The sequence below is a fragment of the Paramormyrops kingsleyae genome, chromosome 22 (assembly GCF_048594095.1).
Source record: "Paramormyrops kingsleyae isolate MSU_618 chromosome 22, PKINGS_0.4, whole genome shotgun sequence".
NCBI lineage: Eukaryota > Metazoa > Chordata > Actinopteri > Osteoglossiformes > Mormyridae > Paramormyrops > Paramormyrops kingsleyae.
The window spans coordinates 2,340,942-2,361,448 of NC_132818.1; the positions used below are offsets into that span (position 1 = coordinate 2,340,942).

Consider the following 20,507-nt stretch of genomic DNA (forward strand, 5'->3'; position numbering starts at 1 on the left):
TAGAACTGCTCCTATTTGTTTGTGTTTGCAGTTCTAATAATAAATAATAAAAACAAATTCTGTTTTCTCTGCTCTACTGAAATTGCATCAAACTGTTAACCTAAAACTAGGTTTTGCTCCGACCGGTGAATTCTGGGCACCGTTACACTCCTACATTGCACAGATGTTCAGGTGACTCTGCGCTTTCATAACAGTGACTGACAATCAACTCATAAAATTCCTTCAAGCCAATTGTAAACGAAAATAGTGCAGTCAACACAGGCCATTAAAGGACAGAGTGAGTCACAGGCAGCAAAGTCACTTGGAGCCAAACAGATTCCCGGGTACATCAGAGTGTTGAGAGGTTTCTGACACACAGACTGCAGTTTCTGTGCCCTGCTGAGTGACCAGCCCTGCCTCCCTGGGGAGCGTGGAGTGAGAGAGACACATCTGGCCGGACAGCATCCCTTTGACCCGCTCAAGGCCATTGGTTGTAGCAGGAGGTCCTAGTTTCCCTCTCGCTGCATTGGCATCAGCATGAATTTCCTTTGTGAGCAATGCTAAGTGTCCCTGTTTGAACTTGCTTAGTTTTTATAAGATTTGTCCTAAGAGTCGTCCTTTTGGACTCAGCTTGCTAATGCTAATGTTGGTGTGCTTTGGCGTCTTTCCCAACGCCAACCAGGTGTGATGGACGAAATCAGTGTGATGCCAGGGTCAGCAGTTTCAGGGATGAGGAGAGCTACTGTAACAACAGACAGCAGTTTTATTTATAGCAGTGGCTTCTGGAGGGCACCTACCTTTGTGTCTGAATTCACCCTTACAGACTGCTGGTTGTCATTTTCCTGGCTCGTTAATTTCTATCCCATGGGAAGGGAATAACTTTTAATCAGAGGGTGTCTACAGCCAGGACATTCTCAATCTGTACACACTTGGTTAATTGCTTTCTTCCTTGACATTAAATATTTCTCTTTGGTCCAACCCCCAGCCATCCATCCATCCATTTATCCCAAACAGGGTGATGCTCTGCGCTCAGTATTCTTTGTCAGTAAAAGGGCAGGGATCTGAAGTAGCATCAGTGCTGAGGTTCCAGCAGGAGTCCTTTCCATTCAAGCGGTCTGAGTCTCTGCTGTGCAGCTCCAGGTCATTTGTATGCTGGACCTCCTGCTGTACTCTTATTTGCAGCATGCTGATGTCAGGTTTAATCCACCCGGGGGGGTGGGATTGGGCTTTTGGTGCTGGGGGAAGCAGTGCCCCAACGTGGGCGTGCATCCGAGGTGTGGAAACCGCTGGGGTCTTCTCTGAACACGTGGTGTGTGAGCTATCATCACGCCGGTTCACTTTCACAGATGTTTTCTTCCTAATCACCCCCCCACCCTCGCCGGTGCCTTGGATCATGTGATTTTAAAAAAACTGTGCATGTCCCTCCTGCTGCCCTGCTGCTGTTCTTTATATCAGTATAAGTTGGTGTGCTGTAATGAGGACCCTTGCTTGGAGGACAGGGGTAGTGTTGTGCAGATAAAGCTCAATGTCGATTCACAGTCTCAGTGTCTTCTCTGAAGCCTCTGACTGGTGTTTCCTGCTTTCGAGTCACATGGTTACAGTATCTTGCTGAAGCCTCTGACTGGCTGAAGCCTCTGACTGGCTGAAGCCTCTGACTGGCTGAAGCCTCTGACTGGCTGAAGCCTCTGACTGGCTGAAGCCTCTGACTGACTAAGTGTCACTTGTTATGAGCATCAGTAATGCGTGGATCTTATCTCTCACTGGTCAAAATGTGTGAACACCTCTCTGTCCATCTTTTACGAAACTGTGTATTGTATTTAATGTCAATTCAATTTCATGTTCCCCGATCACCCAGAGGAAGATGGGGTCCCCTTCTGAGTCTAGGATCCTCTCAAGGTTTCTTCCTGCTTGAGGGAGTTTTTCTTTGCCACTGTCACCTCAGGCTTGCAATGGTGGGGGTTTGGGCCGGTTATATATAAAGTGCTTTGTGACAATGACTTTTGTTAAAAGCACTATATAAATAAAATTGAATTGAATTGCGTTAGCTGAGGTTACCCCATCGTGCATAGAGATTGGTGCTGAAGGTCAGCTAGCACCCTTGATCAGTGTTAATTTCATTAACAGACAAATTGTAAATCAAGATTTTTCATTGATGAAAATGAGATGCTAAAAAAATAGTTTTTGGCATCATAAATTTCTATGATGAAACGTGCTGACACTTTCGTCAACAATGAGACAAATGTCAGGAAGAGATGCATTTGAAATGGATCAGAAATAGTATGTTTAGTTAGTGTTGATTGTAGTTACACATGATTGGATAATATTGGTCTAACCCTCTTCAAGCAGTAATGTCTGTAGTAAATTCTTTATATGTGTGCAAGGCTTGGGTGAATTTTAATGGGGACCTCCTGCCTGCTTGGCGAATCTTTTCATGGGAACACCTTCCCAGTTCAGTGAATTTTACTGGCAAGATTAAAAAATTACAGAATAACATTGCTTTTGACAATACCATCAGAATACCCTATACCTGTATGTAATCTCTGGACGGTAAGAAAAATTAGATACTGCCCAAGCCTAGTCTGTGCTACATTTGGCTTATAGTAGGAAAAAACATACTGACATGTGGATAAATTTCACATTTGATATAAAAGAAAACAAGACTCAGTGCAAGCCGTGAGGAGCAACAGTAACATGGAAAACACCACAAACTTGAAGTGCAATAAGATAAAAAGAAACAAATTGATTTTTCATTTAATTTGTTTGAAAAGTTGACTGTCACGAACTGAATTAGGTACAGATAAGTACAATCTAGTTGGTTTTCTGTAGTCTGGTACTTGTGTATCTTTTTGAGAGAGGACACTGAGTTTTCATTATTTTTCCGATTCTATGCACTGGTGTTTTTTCTTATAATAATAAAAAAAAAAAATGGTGACCCATATGCAAGAATTTTGAGACTAAATTTTGTTGTTGTTTCTATTTTATTTTATGATAAAGTTCATATAAAGTAGGGCTGAATGATTTGGGGAAATATTGAATTGTGATTTTTCTGACAGGTATTACGATTGCAATTTGATTTGCGATATAATTTTTTTGAAAGTCAAGCTTCAGTTGAATATCCGATGTATAATTTAAAACATGATGCCGCATTACCACGTGAGATACCATCAAAATATTAACTGGTCTACATTTGAATTCAAGGATGAGAACTTACACATGTGAATTGCTTCCAATATTATACTCTCGGGGACAAAAAAAGTTTAGGACCCAGACGAAGTTGTGGAAATGAAATTAATCTGCACATGGTGAAAGGTCATGTGACTGACAATGATTATAATATCAGATCAAACAGACAACAGAGTTGGCAGTATGGGCACACTGCTGGTCCCATGTCAGTAGGGTGTGGTGCACCCCCCTCCCCCCAGGCCTGGATACATGCGGCAATACGGTGCGGAGTCATACAGCCGTTGTATCCTCTCCTGCAGCAAGTTGGCCCCCAGAGCTGTTGTAACTGGCCCTCGAGATCCTGCAGATTGGCACTGGGTCTGAGTTGATGTCTGAGCTGAACCCACACGTTCGATTGGGGGAAAGATCGGGAGACGTGGCTGGCCGCAGGAGGACCTCAATATGACATGGGCAGTCCTTAGACACACACACCATCTTGTAGAAAGACTGTACCAGGGTGCTGTCTCGGGGGGGGGGGGGGGGGGTAAGACATGTGGATGCAGGATGTCACTGACATAGCGCTGTGCCGTCCCCCAAATCACTACCAGAGATGACCTGAAGTGATACCCTATGGCTTCCCACATCATGATGCCAGGAGTAATGCTGTTGTGTCTCTCCAACATTGGCAGGATTGGTCCTCCCCCCTGGCACTGCAATACACGCACACGATGGTCATCCGTGGTAATGCAGAACCCAGATTCATCACTGAACATGGTACCATGCCACTTTTCGCCAGTTCATGCCTCCCGGATACGGCACCACGCCAAACGCAGCCGTCTCTGCGCTGGTGTTAATGGCAGCCTACGCATGGGATGGTGAACCCGTAGTCCAGCTGATGCCAGTCATGGAGACAGGGTGGAGGATGACATGGGGTGTTGTACACTGTAGAGTGTCTAATACCTGTGTCCTGATGGCAGGCGCAGTGTTATGGGGTTCTGTAAATCTTGACACACGACGATCCTCTCTTGGTGTCGTCTGTCTTGGGCGACAGGAACTTTCATGACGTGTGTGGGTGGCTTCACGAGCCCATTGGTTCCAACATCAGGCGACTGACATCTACATGCCCTACATGCTGGGCAATTGCACAATATCACCACCCGGCCTCATGCAAACCCACAGTGCGAACCCTATTAAACTCCATCAAGTGCTGGTAATGCTGTCTAATGCATCCACGAGGCATCCTAATTTACATACCCATCGCTCGTCTGCACATTTACCATATTACTGTACATCCAAATCGGAATATTACTTCTGGGTGCTTAACTTTTTGTGTCACTGAGAATATTTATTACTTTTTTAAATTAGCAGAGAACATACTTAAAATACTTATCACATAAGCTGTAACTGTGTTATATATAGGAATAATAAAAATAAATTCCAGTAAGAAAAATCAATGAGGCTCCTGCAGCTAACGCTGCATGGACCCCTAATAATTATGGAGCCATTATTATAACTGAATTCCGTGGTTGTGTGAAATTAGATTTGCATACTTGTACTTTAGTTTCATACACCCATGGAGAGATTTGTGCACTTGTATTTTAGTTTTGTACACCGGTGCAGTAAAGTTTGTGTTTTACAGAAAAAAATTGTGCAGCTGTATTTTCAAAGTCAGTTTTGCAGATATTTTCAGAAGTCACATTACTATGACTTGAGATAATAAGTGCACAAAGTCAATATACATGCGCTTGGAATACCGGGATGTCTGGCAGCTTTGTCATGCACCCAAAGTTTCAGAAGCCAGTAACTGTCAGTCACCAAGCAGCAAGTGGGACGGATCTGTGCGCCTCAAACCATGACAGCCAGTCAAAAATCGTTTGACTTTTGTTTCAGGTATTACTGGCTGAATTCACCTGACAAGCAAAAAGCTTCATTCACATGGATTCAGGATGGAAGAACTCTAAATACGGGGTTTTCTTTCCTATTTGTCCACTTGTAATCCTGATTGGTAGTTGTAACGCAGCTTCTTAAAAATCTGTGACTCAGAGAACACATAAGTGTGCAAAATTTTTTGTAAACACACACTTTGCTGCATGGATGTACAAGACTAAATACAAGTGTTTATAGCTCAGCAACAAACCAAAATTTTATTGCGCCATGAATGTAGCATTTTGGTTTTCATGTGTTTGTTGTTTGTGAGCATATGCGTAGTCGCTTTGAGCCACTTCTGTTTGGGGACCATGACTGGCACGCGAGGAGCACGGTACACCTGATTTGGTTAGAATGATTGTCACACAAGGGGATGGCAGGAATTTGCAAAACTATTCTCACGATACTTTTAAACCCTGGATCAAATCTGTCGGATAATGCATGTCCTAAATCGCAGTCTTTGTGATTTGCTAAGCACACTGTTTCAAAACGAGATTTCGATTTGAAATCGCTAAATTGTTCTGGCTTAATATAAAGTCATTTTTGAATTTATGCAACATTTCATATTATAACCTTTACAAAAGCTGATTCTGTTTCATTAAAGACCCCCATGTTAAAAACCTAATGCCATACCATAAGTGTGTGTGCATGCAGAAAATTAAGTGAAAGAAATGTGAAGAGTATGCATTAGAGGGTAGAGGTATGGAGAATGTGCTGATTACAGCGTGTTGCTGCACCCACCACACAACAAACCACCTCAGGGATGAGAACCTGAGTGCAGCCATGCAGTGGGTGATACCTCAGCACCACACTAGTCTGAATGGACCAGTATGAATTCTTTTTCTAGTGGCTGGAGTGCCAATCCTGACTCCAACACCGTCATTTCCCTGTAACTTGAAGGACCTGCTTGCAGGGCTGGATGTAGATTAACGTCATACCCAGGACAAAGCAATTGCAGGTTAAGGGCCTTGCTCAAGGGCCCAACGGAGTAGGATCATTCCTGGCATGCACAGGATTCGAACCAGCAACCTTCCAATTGCTGGGACAGATCCCTAGCCTCAGAGCCAGCCACCCACTTGCTTGCTTGTGTGTTTCAGCCATATCCGCTTAAGCTGAGGGCACTGAGAGCTGGAATTGCTTCCCTTGAATTCCTGGGCCTTCACTGGATCACATTTGACCATACCAGCCCCAGTCTTTGTCTCAGACATACTATGTGAATTTTTGCCGGTTTCTTGAGTACCTCCTCGCTCAGTCTGTATATGGGTGGTTGTGTCAGTTATCTGCTTGTCTTGCATGTTTGTTCATGTTAGTCTGACCATTTTTCATGTTTCTGATTTGTGGCTGGAAGAACAGCCGTAGTAACCCCTGCTTCCTTTTCCTTTCAGTTTTATGTGCCAAGAACCTGGCCAAGAAAGACTTCTTCCGTAAGTACACATCTTTTAGATTTTACTGCCTTTTTCACAATCTACAGTAGTACAGAGCTTCTTGGCAGAGTAGAGATGCACGGAGAATGTGCTGAGGGGGTGTGTCACTCATGAGCAGAAAGTGAGTGAGTTTGTGACCCAAAGGTTTAAATCCTAGGAGGAGCCCACCTTGTACTACTGACAAGAAAGGGATTTTATCCCGATTTCTCAGGGAAGAGAAACATTGACATGAGACAGCTGCCAGGCTTTTCTTAGACTACGTCCGCACTGATACGTTAAAACGTTTCTTTTTGTGAAAGAAAACCTGCGTCCGCACTACCGTTATCAATAGCACTGCTATCACACTGCTCCGTGTAAAAGGCAAATGATGCAGCTGTAAGAGTAGTTGTTAATGCGTATGTTTCTGACATTTTTCATTTGCACATTTGACCGAAGCTTTTTATATATTTTTAGAAGTGATTGAGCTGATACCTGGCAGATGAAATTTAATGTAGATAAATTTAAGGTAATCCATGCAGGGAGCAGAAATATAAAGTACAGATATTTTATGGGTTCCACTTAGAGGTGGGCGATAAATCGATTTTATCGATTAATTCGAATTTACAGTTCAGGATGATGTGTTATGAAAATCGATTTTATTACTTATTTTACACGCGAGCGCCAAAAGCGGAACTAATGCGACGCACTGTTATTCACGGGTAAATTAGTGCGGCGCACCCAAAAACTAGCGGATTCACAAACAACATGGCAATGGTTCGTTTTTGCGCTATCGGACACAGACCAAACAAGTCCTCGTTGCAAAGTCTGTTTAAAAATTGTTGCAACCAAAGGAAGCAGCACGAGAAATTTATTCCAGCACCTAAAGCAGAGGCACACTGCGGAGTGGGAGAAGTGCAGCTCCCAGCGAAATGAAAATAGCCGCAGCACCAGCACAACATCCGAAGTTAAGCAAGCAACCGTCCCTGACACGTTTTCGTACTGTGTGCCATATGATAAGAATGGGGCACGGTGGAAGGCGATAACAAACGCTGTCGCCATGTATATTGCAATAGACATGGTGCCCATACATACTGTTTAAAAGCCGGGATTCATTAACATGCTAAAAGTTTCTAAAAGTGTTTACAATGGCGTGGTCTGCCATCTCACTCACTAGCATCTTTTTTGGCTTGTCAGATTGCACTTTAACTGTAAAGTAAAAAAAAAAAACAAACAAAATAAAGTTAAAACTTGTTTTGAACCATTTATTTGTCATTTGTAGTTTGATTTTGAGTAGGGGAGGGGAAAATCGATTAAAATCGAAAATCGGATTTATTGTGAAAAAAATTGGAGATTTTTTTTAGGCCATATCGCCCAGCTCTAGTTCCACTGAAATGAAGGTAGCTGATTATGACTAAGACCTTGGTGTGTATGTTGATGCTTCCATGTCACACTCACCAGTGTGGGGAAGCAATTAAAACGGCCAATAGGTTGTTGTGTTAAACTCCACACACCTAGAGATATAAGTCCAGGGAGGTGATGCTACGATTATAAAATTCCTTGGTAAGACCCCAGCTAGAATATTGAGTGCAGATTTGGTCACCATACCTTAAACGAGACATTGTTGCCTTGGAAAAGGTTCAACGTAGGGCTACAAGAATGATTCCTGGTCTTAGAGGAATGTCTTATGAGGAGTTAGCTGAACTGAATCTGTTCAGCCTCGAGCAAAGGAGACTAAGGGGGGACATGATCCAGGTATATAAGATTCGAATAGGCCTGGATGCTGTTCAGCCAAATGGTTACTTCAGTAATAGTTTAAATACTAGAACTTGTGGCCATAGGTGGAAATTAGCAGGAAACCCATTTTAAAATGCATTTATGAAAACACTTCTTTACACAGCGTGTAGTTAGGGTTGTCTCCCTGTTAGTGTAGTGCAAGCTAAAACCCTGGGTTCCTTTAAATCAGAGCTAGATAAGATTTGAACATCTCTGAGCTATTAGTTGAGTTATCCCCAAAAAAACTTGATGGGCCGACTGGCCTTCTCTCATTTGTAAATTTCTTATGTTCTGTCCTTGAGCACAACGTGTCATTTGCACGTGTTTTTGTCCAACTAAAATTTTTCTAATTCTAGAAGTAGCAAAGTATTTTTTTAATCATTTGTTTTGACTTTAATTAGTAATAAAATTTAATTTTTATAAATGCTTGTCTGTTAATTAATCTCACAATCAACCATGTGTTTAAAGTAAATGCACGTATTTTATTTGGCAAAAACAAAATATCACAGTACTGTACACAAAGCTGTACATTTAAGGAACCATCACAGTGACAACACAGGGATCCAAAAATTTTGTCACTACACGTCTCATTCTCTCCCCCTCAGTTTCAGTGCACTCCACTGTTCGATGGCTGGATGTCTTTATCATCAGCTAGAGCTGCACTTAAACTTGGCTCAGGTACAGTCTCATTTTAAGCTCCATATTAGTTGTAAACAGCATACAATGTACACAAAACAGGATTAAACTGCACATGCCAGATACTGAAAGCCCTGTACGTCCTCTGTGCTCACATGTGACTTACTTCTATGAAAACAAAGGCAGGGCATTCTTCATTCCCATGAAGAATAACTAATTAGGAAAAGAGACATCAAAACTAAGACAGATAATCAGGAAACGGTCACAAGCTAAATATGAACCAAACAGCTCACTGATGTAGGCATAACAAAACTTTAATGTTTATGACCGTCTGCACTAATGCGTTTGCAGTAAGATTAGTTGTCGGAGAGTGGTGAAATTTTTCTTCATGTCTGGGGAAAAAAAGATCCACGGTAGTGCAGATGGAAGGCTAAATCGGAAGAAAATTTTTGCGTTACTAAACGAAAACATGTTAGTGCAGACAGGCCCTCAGTGAATGAACTCTCCGGACTGAGGAATATTCCATCCACTGAAGTGAGAAAGTACCTGAAGGCTGTGGAGGCCGACGGGAATTGGCTGCAGCCTTTATCCGTCTCACTGGCTCACCGACTGCCAAGGTCCAGGGCAGATTAACGCTCATCATCACTCCACCATCACTGCTGGACCGTGTAACCAGATCAGTGTTTAACAGAGAGGTTTAGACAATTTGATGTGATGTCAGGGAGGCTTTGCGCCCTCAGAAATTACCCTGTCTGTGTGCATTCTGTAGGGTATCGAGATAAAACAGAGATATAATTTCAGATGGTAGATCTTCCTGAACCCTCCCCTGATTGGTGCATAAGCCACCTTTCCTGTGTGCTGTTATTTTGAGCAAATCTCAGTTTGTTTCCTAAGCATCTAGATAAGGTTGTCTGTCTGTGGTAGCAGTGAAAGCGGGCAGCTTGCTGCGCTGGTCACTTTGGATGAAGCACCCCGGGGTGAGCGGTGTGAGTCATGGGTAACCAGCCGAGCTCCTTGGCCACCGCCTTCGGCTCTCAGCGGATGTTTTAAGGACGCTTGATTTTGGGAGCTGAGTGAGAGCCAAAGTATTGTGTTAATGGACTCTGGAGGCGCAGGTGAGAGCTGAGGTGCAGTCGGTGTCCTGTACCCCAAGGCACCTGGAGCTACAGGCACTTAGGCTGTCCGGCGAAGTCATTCACACTCTAACTGCACTATTTAAGGTGAGCATTCAGGAGCCAGTGACAGCCCCGGTTCAGCTCCTCGGTCTCAGTCATGGTGCCTGAGGGCTTCCCATCTCCCCGAATGCTGAAAAGAACTAGGTTGGACTCCTTGAGAGGTCAGTTAGTGTGACTGCCTTTGAGTCCCCTTTGCTTGTTTCACTCCCTCGCTGCTGTAGGGCTGCCGGACCCTTTTGCGAAGGTGGTGGTGGACGGCTCTGGGCAGTGCCACTCGACCGACACTGTAAAGAGCACATTGGACCCCAAGTGGAACCAGCATTATGATCTGTGAGTGAACAGGGGTGTCCTGTTAGATGAAGGGTCTGAAAGTTTGAGTGTTCTTATTGGGTGCAAAATTACTGGTCGGGCAACAATCATGTCATCAGACAGCTCTTAGGATTCATTTATCTATAGAGCACATTTAAAACTGCAGCAGTTGCCCAACAATTTAAATATATACAATTAATGGAATATAACAAACAACAAACAACTCTTATAAAGCCAAAGAGAAAAGATGGGCTTTCAACCTGGATTTTATAGTGACCAAAGTTTGCACATGCCCAGTATAAGCAAGTAGTCTATTGCAAAGCTTAAGGGCAGCTACCACAAAGGGAGAGTCACCTCTCAGCTTAATTCTTGACTTCGACACGACCTGCACCTAAGTGATTGGGCAGAAGAATATGGGACTAATAAACTTCCCATGTCGCAACTTCTGGTGCTGACCCAGCCTTTCAACCTCACCCCAACATATTCACCTCCATCTTCCAGATATATTGGGAAAACTGACTCCATCACCATCAGTGTGTGGAATCACAAGAAGATCCACAAGAAGCAGGGAGCGGGCTTTCTGGGCTGTGTGCGGTTACTCTCCAACGCCATCAGCAGGCTGAAGGACACAGGCTGTATGTACCCCCTGCGACCTCTGGACCCAGAGGTTCAGCCTGGCCCTTGTGCCCCATAGTTACAATGATACATTGGCCATATAGAAGATGGTGTAAAATTTCTAATGATAAACCTACACTATACAACCAAGGAAATTCTTTTCATATCTAACAATCTGAATGTTCATCTTTTCCCTCCTTTAGACCAGAGGCTGGATCTATGCAAGCTAAACCCGAGTGACAGTGATACCATACGAGGCCAAATAGTTGGTAAGCACTGACCCCTGCTGGCGAGAACACGCTGCCGGCATTTTGCTTGGTTCCTATGTAGTGCTCTGTGGGGCTGCTTTCTGAGTTTGCTCTCCCTCCTGGGGATCACAGTCAGCCTGCAGACCCGAGATCGCATAGGAAGTGGAGGACCTGTGGTGGACTGCAGAGGACTCCTGGAAACGGAAGGGTGAGCCTCATGTGGGCCTGGGCTGAGCCGAGGCATTTTTATGTGATTAATTAGTGACCTCGCTGGCCGCAGGCACACTAAAGCTATTCCAGAAGCTGTAAAAATCCTGTAAAATGCTTCACCGTGGATTACAGCGTACTTGTGTAGAAAAATGGAAAACTGATTCCCAGTCCAGCTGGCTCATTTTTAGGTCTCTTTGCCTTATAGTGCTGCACAGGGAGATGCTGTAGAATTCGTCTATGGGCTCAGGGTTGGGCTGTGGTTGCGCTGCTTGCCCAATTTTCCTGAGTCCCCCCCCCCCCTCTCCTTTCAGACCTGTGCTAGAGGACTCAGGCCCTGGACGGCCGCTCAGCTGCTTCTTAGAGGAGCCCCTGCCCTACACAGACGGTCCAGGGGCAGCCGGCGGGGGCAGCTGCCGCCTTCTTGAGTCACCCAATCATGAGCCAAGGCTCCAGCCGCAGCGAATCAGAAGCCAGGAGGGCCGCGGGGGGCATGTGCACAGCACACCTCAGAACCGGCCACACGGGCACCAGTCCCCCGAGCTGCCCGAGGGCTACGGTGAGTCACAGGGACCCCGTGTTGGCAGCATCCTTTTCAGGTGCTACTTGGGGCAGCCTGGCTCCTTCGGCTCTGACAGTCTCCCACCTGCATGCTTCCATTCCCCAGAGCAAAGAACCACTGTCCAGGGGCAGGTCTACTTCCTGCACACGCAGACCGGCGTCAGCACGTGGCATGACCCACGGATACCACGGTAACAAAGAGCCTGCCTCTTTCTGTGTTAAATAATAACTTTTTTGGAGGGGGCGTTCTGGTTGTCTTCATGATGGAATAAAAAGGTCCTGGTGTGATTTTATGATTTACTACTTCAGGAATTTTATTGATAACAGCTGTAAGATTATGCGTTTTTAAAGGGGGGACCATGTGACTGATGTGGCTCACAGTGCCCTCTAGTGCCTTAATATTGTTCCTCACTTAGGGACCTCAACAGTGTCAGCTGTGAAGATCTAGGACCGCTGCCCCCTGGCTGGGAGGTCAGGAGTACAGTGTCAGGAAGGATTTATTTTGTGGACCATAACAACAGGACCACCCAGTTCACTGACCCCAGATTACACCACATTATGAGGTACTTCTGTTTGCTGAACTTTTAATCTTCGTTTTTGGTGACCTCATTTGATGTGGCATTGACCCTGATCACTCTCATCTACCTACATCCAGATAATAACAGTATGATGTTTGGTTCAAGCTTTTTACTGTGTTGACAGAATGAAGTGCATGCTGGGTAAATCCAGACTAAACCCTGCCTGTCTGTCTCTTCCGCTTCGGCTGCTTGTGTCCCTGTCTTCATTGCCTGTCTCTGTGTACCCGCGTGTGTCTGTGTCTGCGAGCCAGCCAGCAGTGCCAGGTGAAGGAGTCTAGCCAGGGCCTGCCTGCGCAGATGGAGCTGCCCGCAGATGACAGCGGCGAGGGCGAGCTGCAGGCGCGCTGTGAGCGAGACCTGGTGCAGAAGCTGAAGGTTCTACGGCATGAGCTGTCCTTGCAGCAACCCCAGGCCGGCCACTGCCGCATCGAGGTGTCCCGTGAAGAGATCTTTGAGGTACGCTGCTCCCAGAGACTCCACAAATTACATGTTTGTGCTTCGCCTAGTTTGCCTTTTAATTGTTGCCTGTAGGTGTCAGTATTGAGCTATAAGGATCACTGATCCGAAGCTTACTTATTAAAATGTTTGCATTTGAATCAGTGTGGCCTCCCATACTCATACCGATCCCTTACGGCTGCCTTATTTATTCGATTTAAGAATCCAGTCACAGTGCGACACTCAAATTGAAGATGCGCAGGGTTTGTCAGGTTAGCCCTGTCTGCAGAATGGGGGCTTATGAGACTGTTGTGCTCGTGTCTGCTAGACTTCCGGTGTCTGGGTTTCTCATAAATATTCATGGGCAGGTGGACTTCGAATGCACTTTAGCACCAAGTGATTGGCAGCTGAACCCATGCTGCACTTATCCACGCTCATTAGACTTGGAAATAAGCACGTGTGAGGTTTCCCATCGTCAAGGAATCCTAGGGACTTTCAGCAGCTATGTGAGGAGGGAATACTGAGGTCCTGAGGATTGAGTGTCTTGTTTCTATCTGTCGACTTAGTAGCACATTTTATTTTTTATATATATAAAGCTTTTCCAAAAAAAAAAAAAGTTTGTGTGTTAGATATGATGAGTGCCCAGAGAACATGTCTGTGGGATGTCCTTCAGGAGTCTTACAGGCAGATCATGAAGATGAGGCCAAAGGACCTGAAGAAGCGGCTGATGGTGAAGTTTCGTGGAGAAGAAGGCCTAGACTACGGCGGGGTGGCCCGGTAAGCAAGGCCCCTGTCCCCTCCCCTGCCCCCGCCCTGGCTGTGAGGGTGCCATCTTAACATTAACATCAGCTTATGGATGATCTTGCTGCCTTTGCCTCTTTTTTCCTAGGGAATGGTTGTATCTGCTTTGCCACGAGATGCTGAATCCGTACTATGGCCTCTTCCAGTATTCCACAGATAACATCTACACTCTGCAGATAAATCCTGACTCCTCCATAAATCCTGTGAGTATCCCCTTTCCTCTGTAAATACTGTACCTTACGAATCTTGGTGCTCGACCATACATCACAGGAGCACATAGTTTACCAAACATTTTAATGCTGCTTTGCCGTTTAATGTGTGGAACGAATCTCCCTGCTGGTATTGGGGTCTGAGGCCCGCAGGAATGTGGCCATAGACCAAGATCAGTTAAAAGCAGTGTTGTAACGTGAAAAGATTCTCATATATGGGTGCCCAGTTAATTTAAAAGTAGTAATGGAGCTGCACGAGATTGTGTTCACTAAATATGGATGGGGGGATGGTTCTCATAGCAATCTGTTATAAAGAGCACATGCCTTATGAAAGGTGTCATTTCACTATGAATTAGGCACGGCAGGCTCGCCCTCTGATCTGCCTGCCTTTTTCCAATTAATTCTGGATTTTGATTTCTTTTAGCTCAAAAAAAATGTGAAACTGTAAAACAAGATGTTTGACACCTTGATGACCTTCTGCTGGGAAAACGGAATGAATGTTTTGTAATGTGTCTCTGATATGGAATGTAGTCATGGGGGAGGACTGTGATGATAATTACCCCACCCCCCCGCCACAGGATCACTTGTCATACTTCCACTTTGTGGGCCGCGTCATGGGCCTGGCCGTGTTCCATGGGCACTACATCAATGGCGGCTTCACGCTGCCCTTCTACAAGCAGCTGTTGGGGAAGCCCATCCAGCTGTGCGACCTGGAGACCGTGGACCCCGAGCTCCATAAGAGCCTGGTGTGGATCCTGTAAGTTGACTCTAACTCTGCACTAATGCAGCTTAGCGATGTGACACTGATGTGGAGAAGCTTGATAACATTCAGATTTTGAAGGTCCTAATGGGAACCCAGCATCACAAATAGACACATCAAAAAGGCATCGCAATACAGCCGCCTTGTACAGTATGTGTTTGTGAACATACAGCTTGTGCTTTTTGCCTGTTATCAGTATTGCCCTGGCTTTAATGTGGATGGCTTTTCGCTTTAATAACCGTACAAGCTCCCTGCTTAGACGTGGTCCTTGACCTGAGCAGATGGCGTGTACTGACTCTTGGCGTGAGGCACGGCTCGGATTTAGAGGTCGTGGTCTAGATGAGATGGCACCGTCAGAGCCGCAGCTGAAAGGGCTTTGCATGTTTGATTGAAGGACTCTCCGGTTTCAGGGAGAATGACATCACAGCTGTGCTGGACCATACCTTCTGCGTCGAGCACAATTCCTTTGGGAAGTTCCAGCAGCACGAACTGAAGCCCAACGGGCGCAACATCCCGGTAACCGAGGAGAACAAGAAGGAGTATGTCAGGTGAGCCGGCAGTGTGGCTGAGTCGCCTCTCTAGTGTTCATGCGTTCTGCATGGCCTTTAAAGCTCTGTGGGCTTGTTTCTCATTCAGGCTCTATGTGAACTGGCGCTTCATGAGGGGGATTGAAGTCCAGTTCCTTGCGCTGCAGAAGGGCTTCAACGAGCTGATCCCCCAACATCTGCTGAAACCGTTCGACCACAAAGAGCTGGAGGTGAGGCCCCGCTTGTCGAGATCGTCTCGTTGACTTTGCTCCTGTCCCTCCGCTAACGCCACCCCGTCTGCCCTTCAGCTGATCATCGGGGGCCTGGGCAAGATCGACCTCAACGACTGGAAGGCCAACACACGGCTGAAGCATTGTGTGGCCGATAGCAACGTGGTCAAGTGGTTCTGGCAGGCCGTGGAGTCCTTTGACGAGGAGCGGAGGGGACGGCTGCTGCAGTTTGTCACGGGCTCCACCCGTGTCCCCCTGCAGGGCTTCAAGGCACTACAAGGTGGCTGTCGCATTAACCGGGCCTACACCTCCTGTACCTTGACACACTGACACTGTCGCTGCCTAACAGATACCCGTAATGTTGAAGAGCTTTACTAAAGCAACTCATGTATGTAGCTGATGGATGTAGCAGCATAGATTCCCCCGACTCATAAGCCAGTAAATTTGGCACAAACCTGCTGTTCAAACTGCCGGTGTGCGTTTCCCTTTATGGAACGCGAAGCATGCAGTGAGCTTCGTAGGGTTAATGGATGTGGGGCAGTATTAACTGGAATGCATGTTTGTAAGGCTCTACAGGTTCAGCAGGACCAAGGCTATTCACCATCCACCTGATAGACGCTAACACAGACAACTTACCGAAGGCTCATACGTGGTAAGTGTAACGTTCCTTGTCATGCGGGTTTTGGAGTTTTGGAATTTTATAAATATGTGACTTAAAAGCATACTCATGCATTTAGGTTTTACAACAGGCGAAAGGACATAATAGTGCTTATTGTTTTAAATGTTAAGTACCTGTAATCCTACATTCTGCAGAATTGATATGCTAACTGGCTGATCTTCCAGCTATATGCCTGCGGTTGCAACTTGGATCTCACATGTCTTCCCACCCTCTACCCCAGCTTCAACCGCATCGACATTCCACCCTACGAATCCTATGAGAAGCTGTACGAGAAGCTCCTGACTGCTGTGGAGGAGACCTGTGGCTTCGCGGTGGAGTGAGGATGACACCGGCTGCCGAGTTGCCAGGCAGTGACCACATACGCAGGGGTGGGCTGGGGGAGGGAGGGGGGAGAGCATCGTAACCGGGGGTAGGACACCGGCCGGAGCGGGACCCTACCAGTGCCATCCAAAGGCGGTAGTGCAGTGAGAGCGAAGTGCTCTCTAAGGCATCTTGGGGGATGCCTGGGGGGGCTCCCTGCTCACAGCCGGGGGGCCGTCCTAAAACGACGTGGAATCGTTGATGTCTGCTCAGAGCAGGGGAGCCATTCAGCTCATGGTTGCTGCAATACACAGAGCCACACTCACCTAGTCTGTGTCAAGGAGCCCTTAAGTCCAGGGCTAACCTCTTTGACACTGGGCCCAGATGAGAGACAAGCCAATCTACCTAAAGCAAACTCGATAGGAGGGGTTTAGCCGCCAAGGCAAAATACTTCAGTCACATGTCAGTTAGCATTTTAGCTATTGTATGACATCTACCTGTCTGTTTTTCTTTTGTCCTGCTTTTTTCTATATCCTATTTTAATATATTATGACAGATTTATACATTTTACTAGCACACGTTCTTCTGTAACTGACTTTTTTTGTTCTGTTAAGTCCTGTACTTTCACACAGCTGCCTGTCTGCATGTGTCATGGGACCCCAAACGTAGACCTCTTTCGATGTTTGGTGACACAGCAGAGCTTCTCCTAGATGTCACCACCTGATCTAATCAAAAAAAAGTTTGGGTAACGTGGGCAAAAGCCATCCACTGTTAGGGAACATTTTTAGGGATCTTGAAGGGCAAACAGTTTTCAGGATTTTAAGCTTGAATTTTAATTTTCTTTTATACTGATTATTTGCACATAGGAATGGTTTAATTCCCAGAGCTTTGCTTTTTTATTCTCTAATTTATTCCTTGTCTGTCGTAACAAGGAGAAATGGTCACTCAATTTAAATTCGTAAGTCTGTGTTGACGGATTCAGGAGACATTTCGTAACCCGGTACCCTGGAGCTGGTTTGTTAGCTTTTCCTGAGAGATTACAGGTTAATTCCATGACACGTTAACAGTATGTCAACTTTGGATCCAAAATCCATACTACTAACAGTACCAGTCTGTGTTAATATTCTGTGAATAATCTTTAAATCGTTTTAATGGAACATGACAAAGAAATGAATAGAATGTATTTTTTTAAGAGTTCAGGATATTCAAGGAGGGTTAAACACCACACTTCTTTTACCTGCTTGCTGTCACGAATGCATGAAATATTTTTTAAAATATTGAGTCTGTAGTTAGAATGCGCAGATGAAAATGAGTTTGTCAGTGTTGCCTTTCCTCTGGTTAAGCAGTCTGATGCACTCGTCCTCATATACCTGTGAAAATGCAGCAAGCTCCAGATTTTAGGCGTGTTGTGAGATGAAAATCCGTGCTGTCCGGCCTGCGGCTCCCAGCCGTGAGCGGCAACTCCCAGTAAAGCCTGGTGCCGTCCGGCTCAGAGCGTCAAGACCTCCTCTCTCTTCAATCCTGGTTGTGGGATGATGTCCTCAAAGCGGTGGACCCATGTCAATAACTGGGTTTCCTCGCATAAATAATATCAGACCGGTGAATGAAAGAGTGAAAAGGAGGTCTAAGATTTCAGTGTGCATTACCTACAAACATGGAGCCAGGCTATTGTATGTGTGTCCAAATGAGCCAAGTCCATCTTTATTTTTTTTCTGTGTTCCACAACCACTTGATTTGTATATTTTTTTAAACTAATTATTTATTACTATGTAATGTCATTTATGTATTGCTGCTATCATTGCTATTCCATACTTTTCAGAAAAGCTGATTTGTGAAAACTGTACACTAATCTCTGTATTTTATGTATAAATCAAAGTATTTTAAAACTGCTGCTATTATGAAGATAGGTGGAGCGTTCAGAGACTGATGGAGCTGAGTGCGAGTCAAGGCCAGGCCCCGGAGGTCTCCTTCATGTTTGTGATATATGCAATAAAATCCCACAACTTTATATTCTGCCTTCTTTGTTAGCTTGTCTTTATTTTAATGCTCAGTGGGTCAGGGTTGACCAGGGTTAAGAATGAGAGGAATATGGGAGCAGGTCGCTGTAGCAGTGAGCTTCGCGATTGGTGGCCCTTGACAGTACTCGGCGGTACCTGCACACAATGCGTTACTGAGGTCATGGCTGTAAACAGAATCGCTCTCTATTCCTTGAATAGTGCATTATACATGATGCTTTCCCACTGGCATTTTGGACCCACACCATACTGAAGAGAGACTAGTTACTGTACAGTTCCAGCTAGAGATGGGCAATCCACATTTTTTCAGTTCCGATCCAATTCCGATACACAACTGCTGATACCGATACAGATTCCGATACAAGAGCTCTTTTTACTTTGTTATACTTTATATATAATTTTCTTTAAGCTAATAAATACAGATGGAAAAAATGTACGACAAAATATTTCATTAGGCTACTACCTAACATACTGTTCCACCTCGTTTGTTTTAAGCGTTTTTGAGGCATTTGCAGTTCAATAGGAATATCTTCAAAGCAAGTGTACACAAGTGGCTAATGCTTAAAATTTTAACACAGTTTTTCTCCCATTGGCGTCAGCGCAGTTACACTTCTGTTGTGATGACAGCCCCTCTTGTATCACAAGCTGCAGCGAGTTCTCAAAACAGTCCAATTAAGTTAGCGACTCCCAAATCATCCATTGCTTTTTGTCTCGCAGTTGCGTGCGCTTTGTTAAATGGGATTGTCCATTAAACGCTATTCCCGCCTCAAAACTTTATTTTACATAGATTGCTAATCGCTGTGCTACTGGTTTCTGTTAAAAGCTTATGATACTCCCAGATCATCACGTCTTATCTTACGCTCCTCGTACTGCGAAGGGTATGCGCATGACGTCACAGCAGGCGGAAGTCACTGTACTCACAATCTCACATCCACTGAGTAGCAAAAATGATTGAGGGGCAGCGATAGCGTTCGATTTGAATGCCGCAAAAAAAACACATGCAAAATGGAAAAGAGCTGTCGTGCGATTGATTGCCAAAAACTAAATAAGTAAGTATAGGACGTGGATCGGTCACGCATGGCCAATACCCGATCCGTCAAATAGGTCTGGATCGGCGCCGATACCAATCCGAATATCGGTATCGGTGCATCTCTAGTTCCATCTCGCTTCAATTTTCGTTTGCGGAAGGATAAGCTTGGTAAAGGTGTTGCCAGGTTTGGAGAGCGACAGTGACGTAGACTAAACTAACTGACGTAAAACTTGTTAACTGTTGACCGGGAGTACATGGTATGTGCTAATTACCGCTACTGGACTTTCCCTTCGTTTGCATAAATTCACATTACGATTATTATGCTATTTTATAGTATTTTATAAAGTAGCAGGATTGGAAATTTTCAAGTTCAGGGTTATCAGGAATACATCAATACAGGATATGCAATGTGTGATACTCCTGATAATGAATAATATATGGAATATGTCCTTTTTTCTTCAGATACTCCATGCACAGAACACTGATATATTCAAGCGTTTCGACCAGTCATGCTGGTAACACAATCAGCTGTGTTTGGTCACACTTTTGGACCGGCTGGTAAGCATGGTGATGTCAGCGTGGGTAAGGCTTAGGTTCGGCTCTGGTACTTACAATGGGAAAGCCCCAGTTTGCAGTTCATCTTGGTTCTTGATGGCAGTAGAAGAGCGCTAATATTGCGCTAATATTCACAGGCATAACAATTTTACACCAGCATGAAGAGTCACATTGCCTAAGACTTGCGCAGTAGGCTGCTGTAACTTAAAATTTAAAATAATTTTAAGTGATTAATATTAACAGTGATAAAATGTGACAGCCTGATAACCATATTCACTTTTATCTCCTTTGTTTTGTTTATAGCTCTATTTTGCTACTCACAAATGTCAGCTGTCAAAGGTTGCTAGGATACTAACAGAGCATCTATGAATGTAGCATTCGAAACGGCCATCTT

The 20,507-nt window shown here is 44.9% G+C and overlaps 1 protein-coding gene across 3 annotated transcripts in view; it reads left to right on the top strand.

The window, feature by feature from the left end:
* Window positions 1–18,528, top strand: part of LOC111854083 (E3 ubiquitin-protein ligase SMURF1) — a 33,531-nt gene extending 15,003 nt beyond the window's left edge. Inside the window, exons 2-18 of one of the 3 annotated variants that reach the window (XM_023831683.2) lie at window positions 6,453–6,491; window positions 10,276–10,384; window positions 10,865–10,998; window positions 11,182–11,247; window positions 11,359–11,434; window positions 11,748–11,992; window positions 12,101–12,185; window positions 12,411–12,557; window positions 12,824–13,028; window positions 13,681–13,784; window positions 13,897–14,011; window positions 14,596–14,774; window positions 15,188–15,325; window positions 15,414–15,534; window positions 15,613–15,814; window positions 16,111–16,186; window positions 16,434–18,528. In XM_023831683.2, coding sequence (XP_023687451.1) covers window positions 6,453–6,491; window positions 10,276–10,384; window positions 10,865–10,998; window positions 11,182–11,247; window positions 11,359–11,434; window positions 11,748–11,992; window positions 12,101–12,185; window positions 12,411–12,557; window positions 12,824–13,028; window positions 13,681–13,784; window positions 13,897–14,011; window positions 14,596–14,774; window positions 15,188–15,325; window positions 15,414–15,534; window positions 15,613–15,814; window positions 16,111–16,186; window positions 16,434–16,533 — 2,141 coding nt within the window. In that variant the 3' untranslated portion in view covers window positions 16,534–18,528. Of the gene's footprint in view, window positions 1–6,452; window positions 6,492–6,513; window positions 8,922–10,275; window positions 10,385–10,864; window positions 10,999–11,181; window positions 11,248–11,358; window positions 11,435–11,747; window positions 11,993–12,100; window positions 12,186–12,410; window positions 12,558–12,823; window positions 13,029–13,680; window positions 13,785–13,896; window positions 14,012–14,595; window positions 14,775–15,187; window positions 15,326–15,413; window positions 15,535–15,612; window positions 15,815–16,101; window positions 16,187–16,433 lie in introns of those variants that run through there. The other 2 variants (XM_023831682.2, XM_023831684.2) reach the window with 2 other exon arrangements.
* The last annotated feature ends 1,979 nt before the right edge of the window (window positions 18,529–20,507 follow it).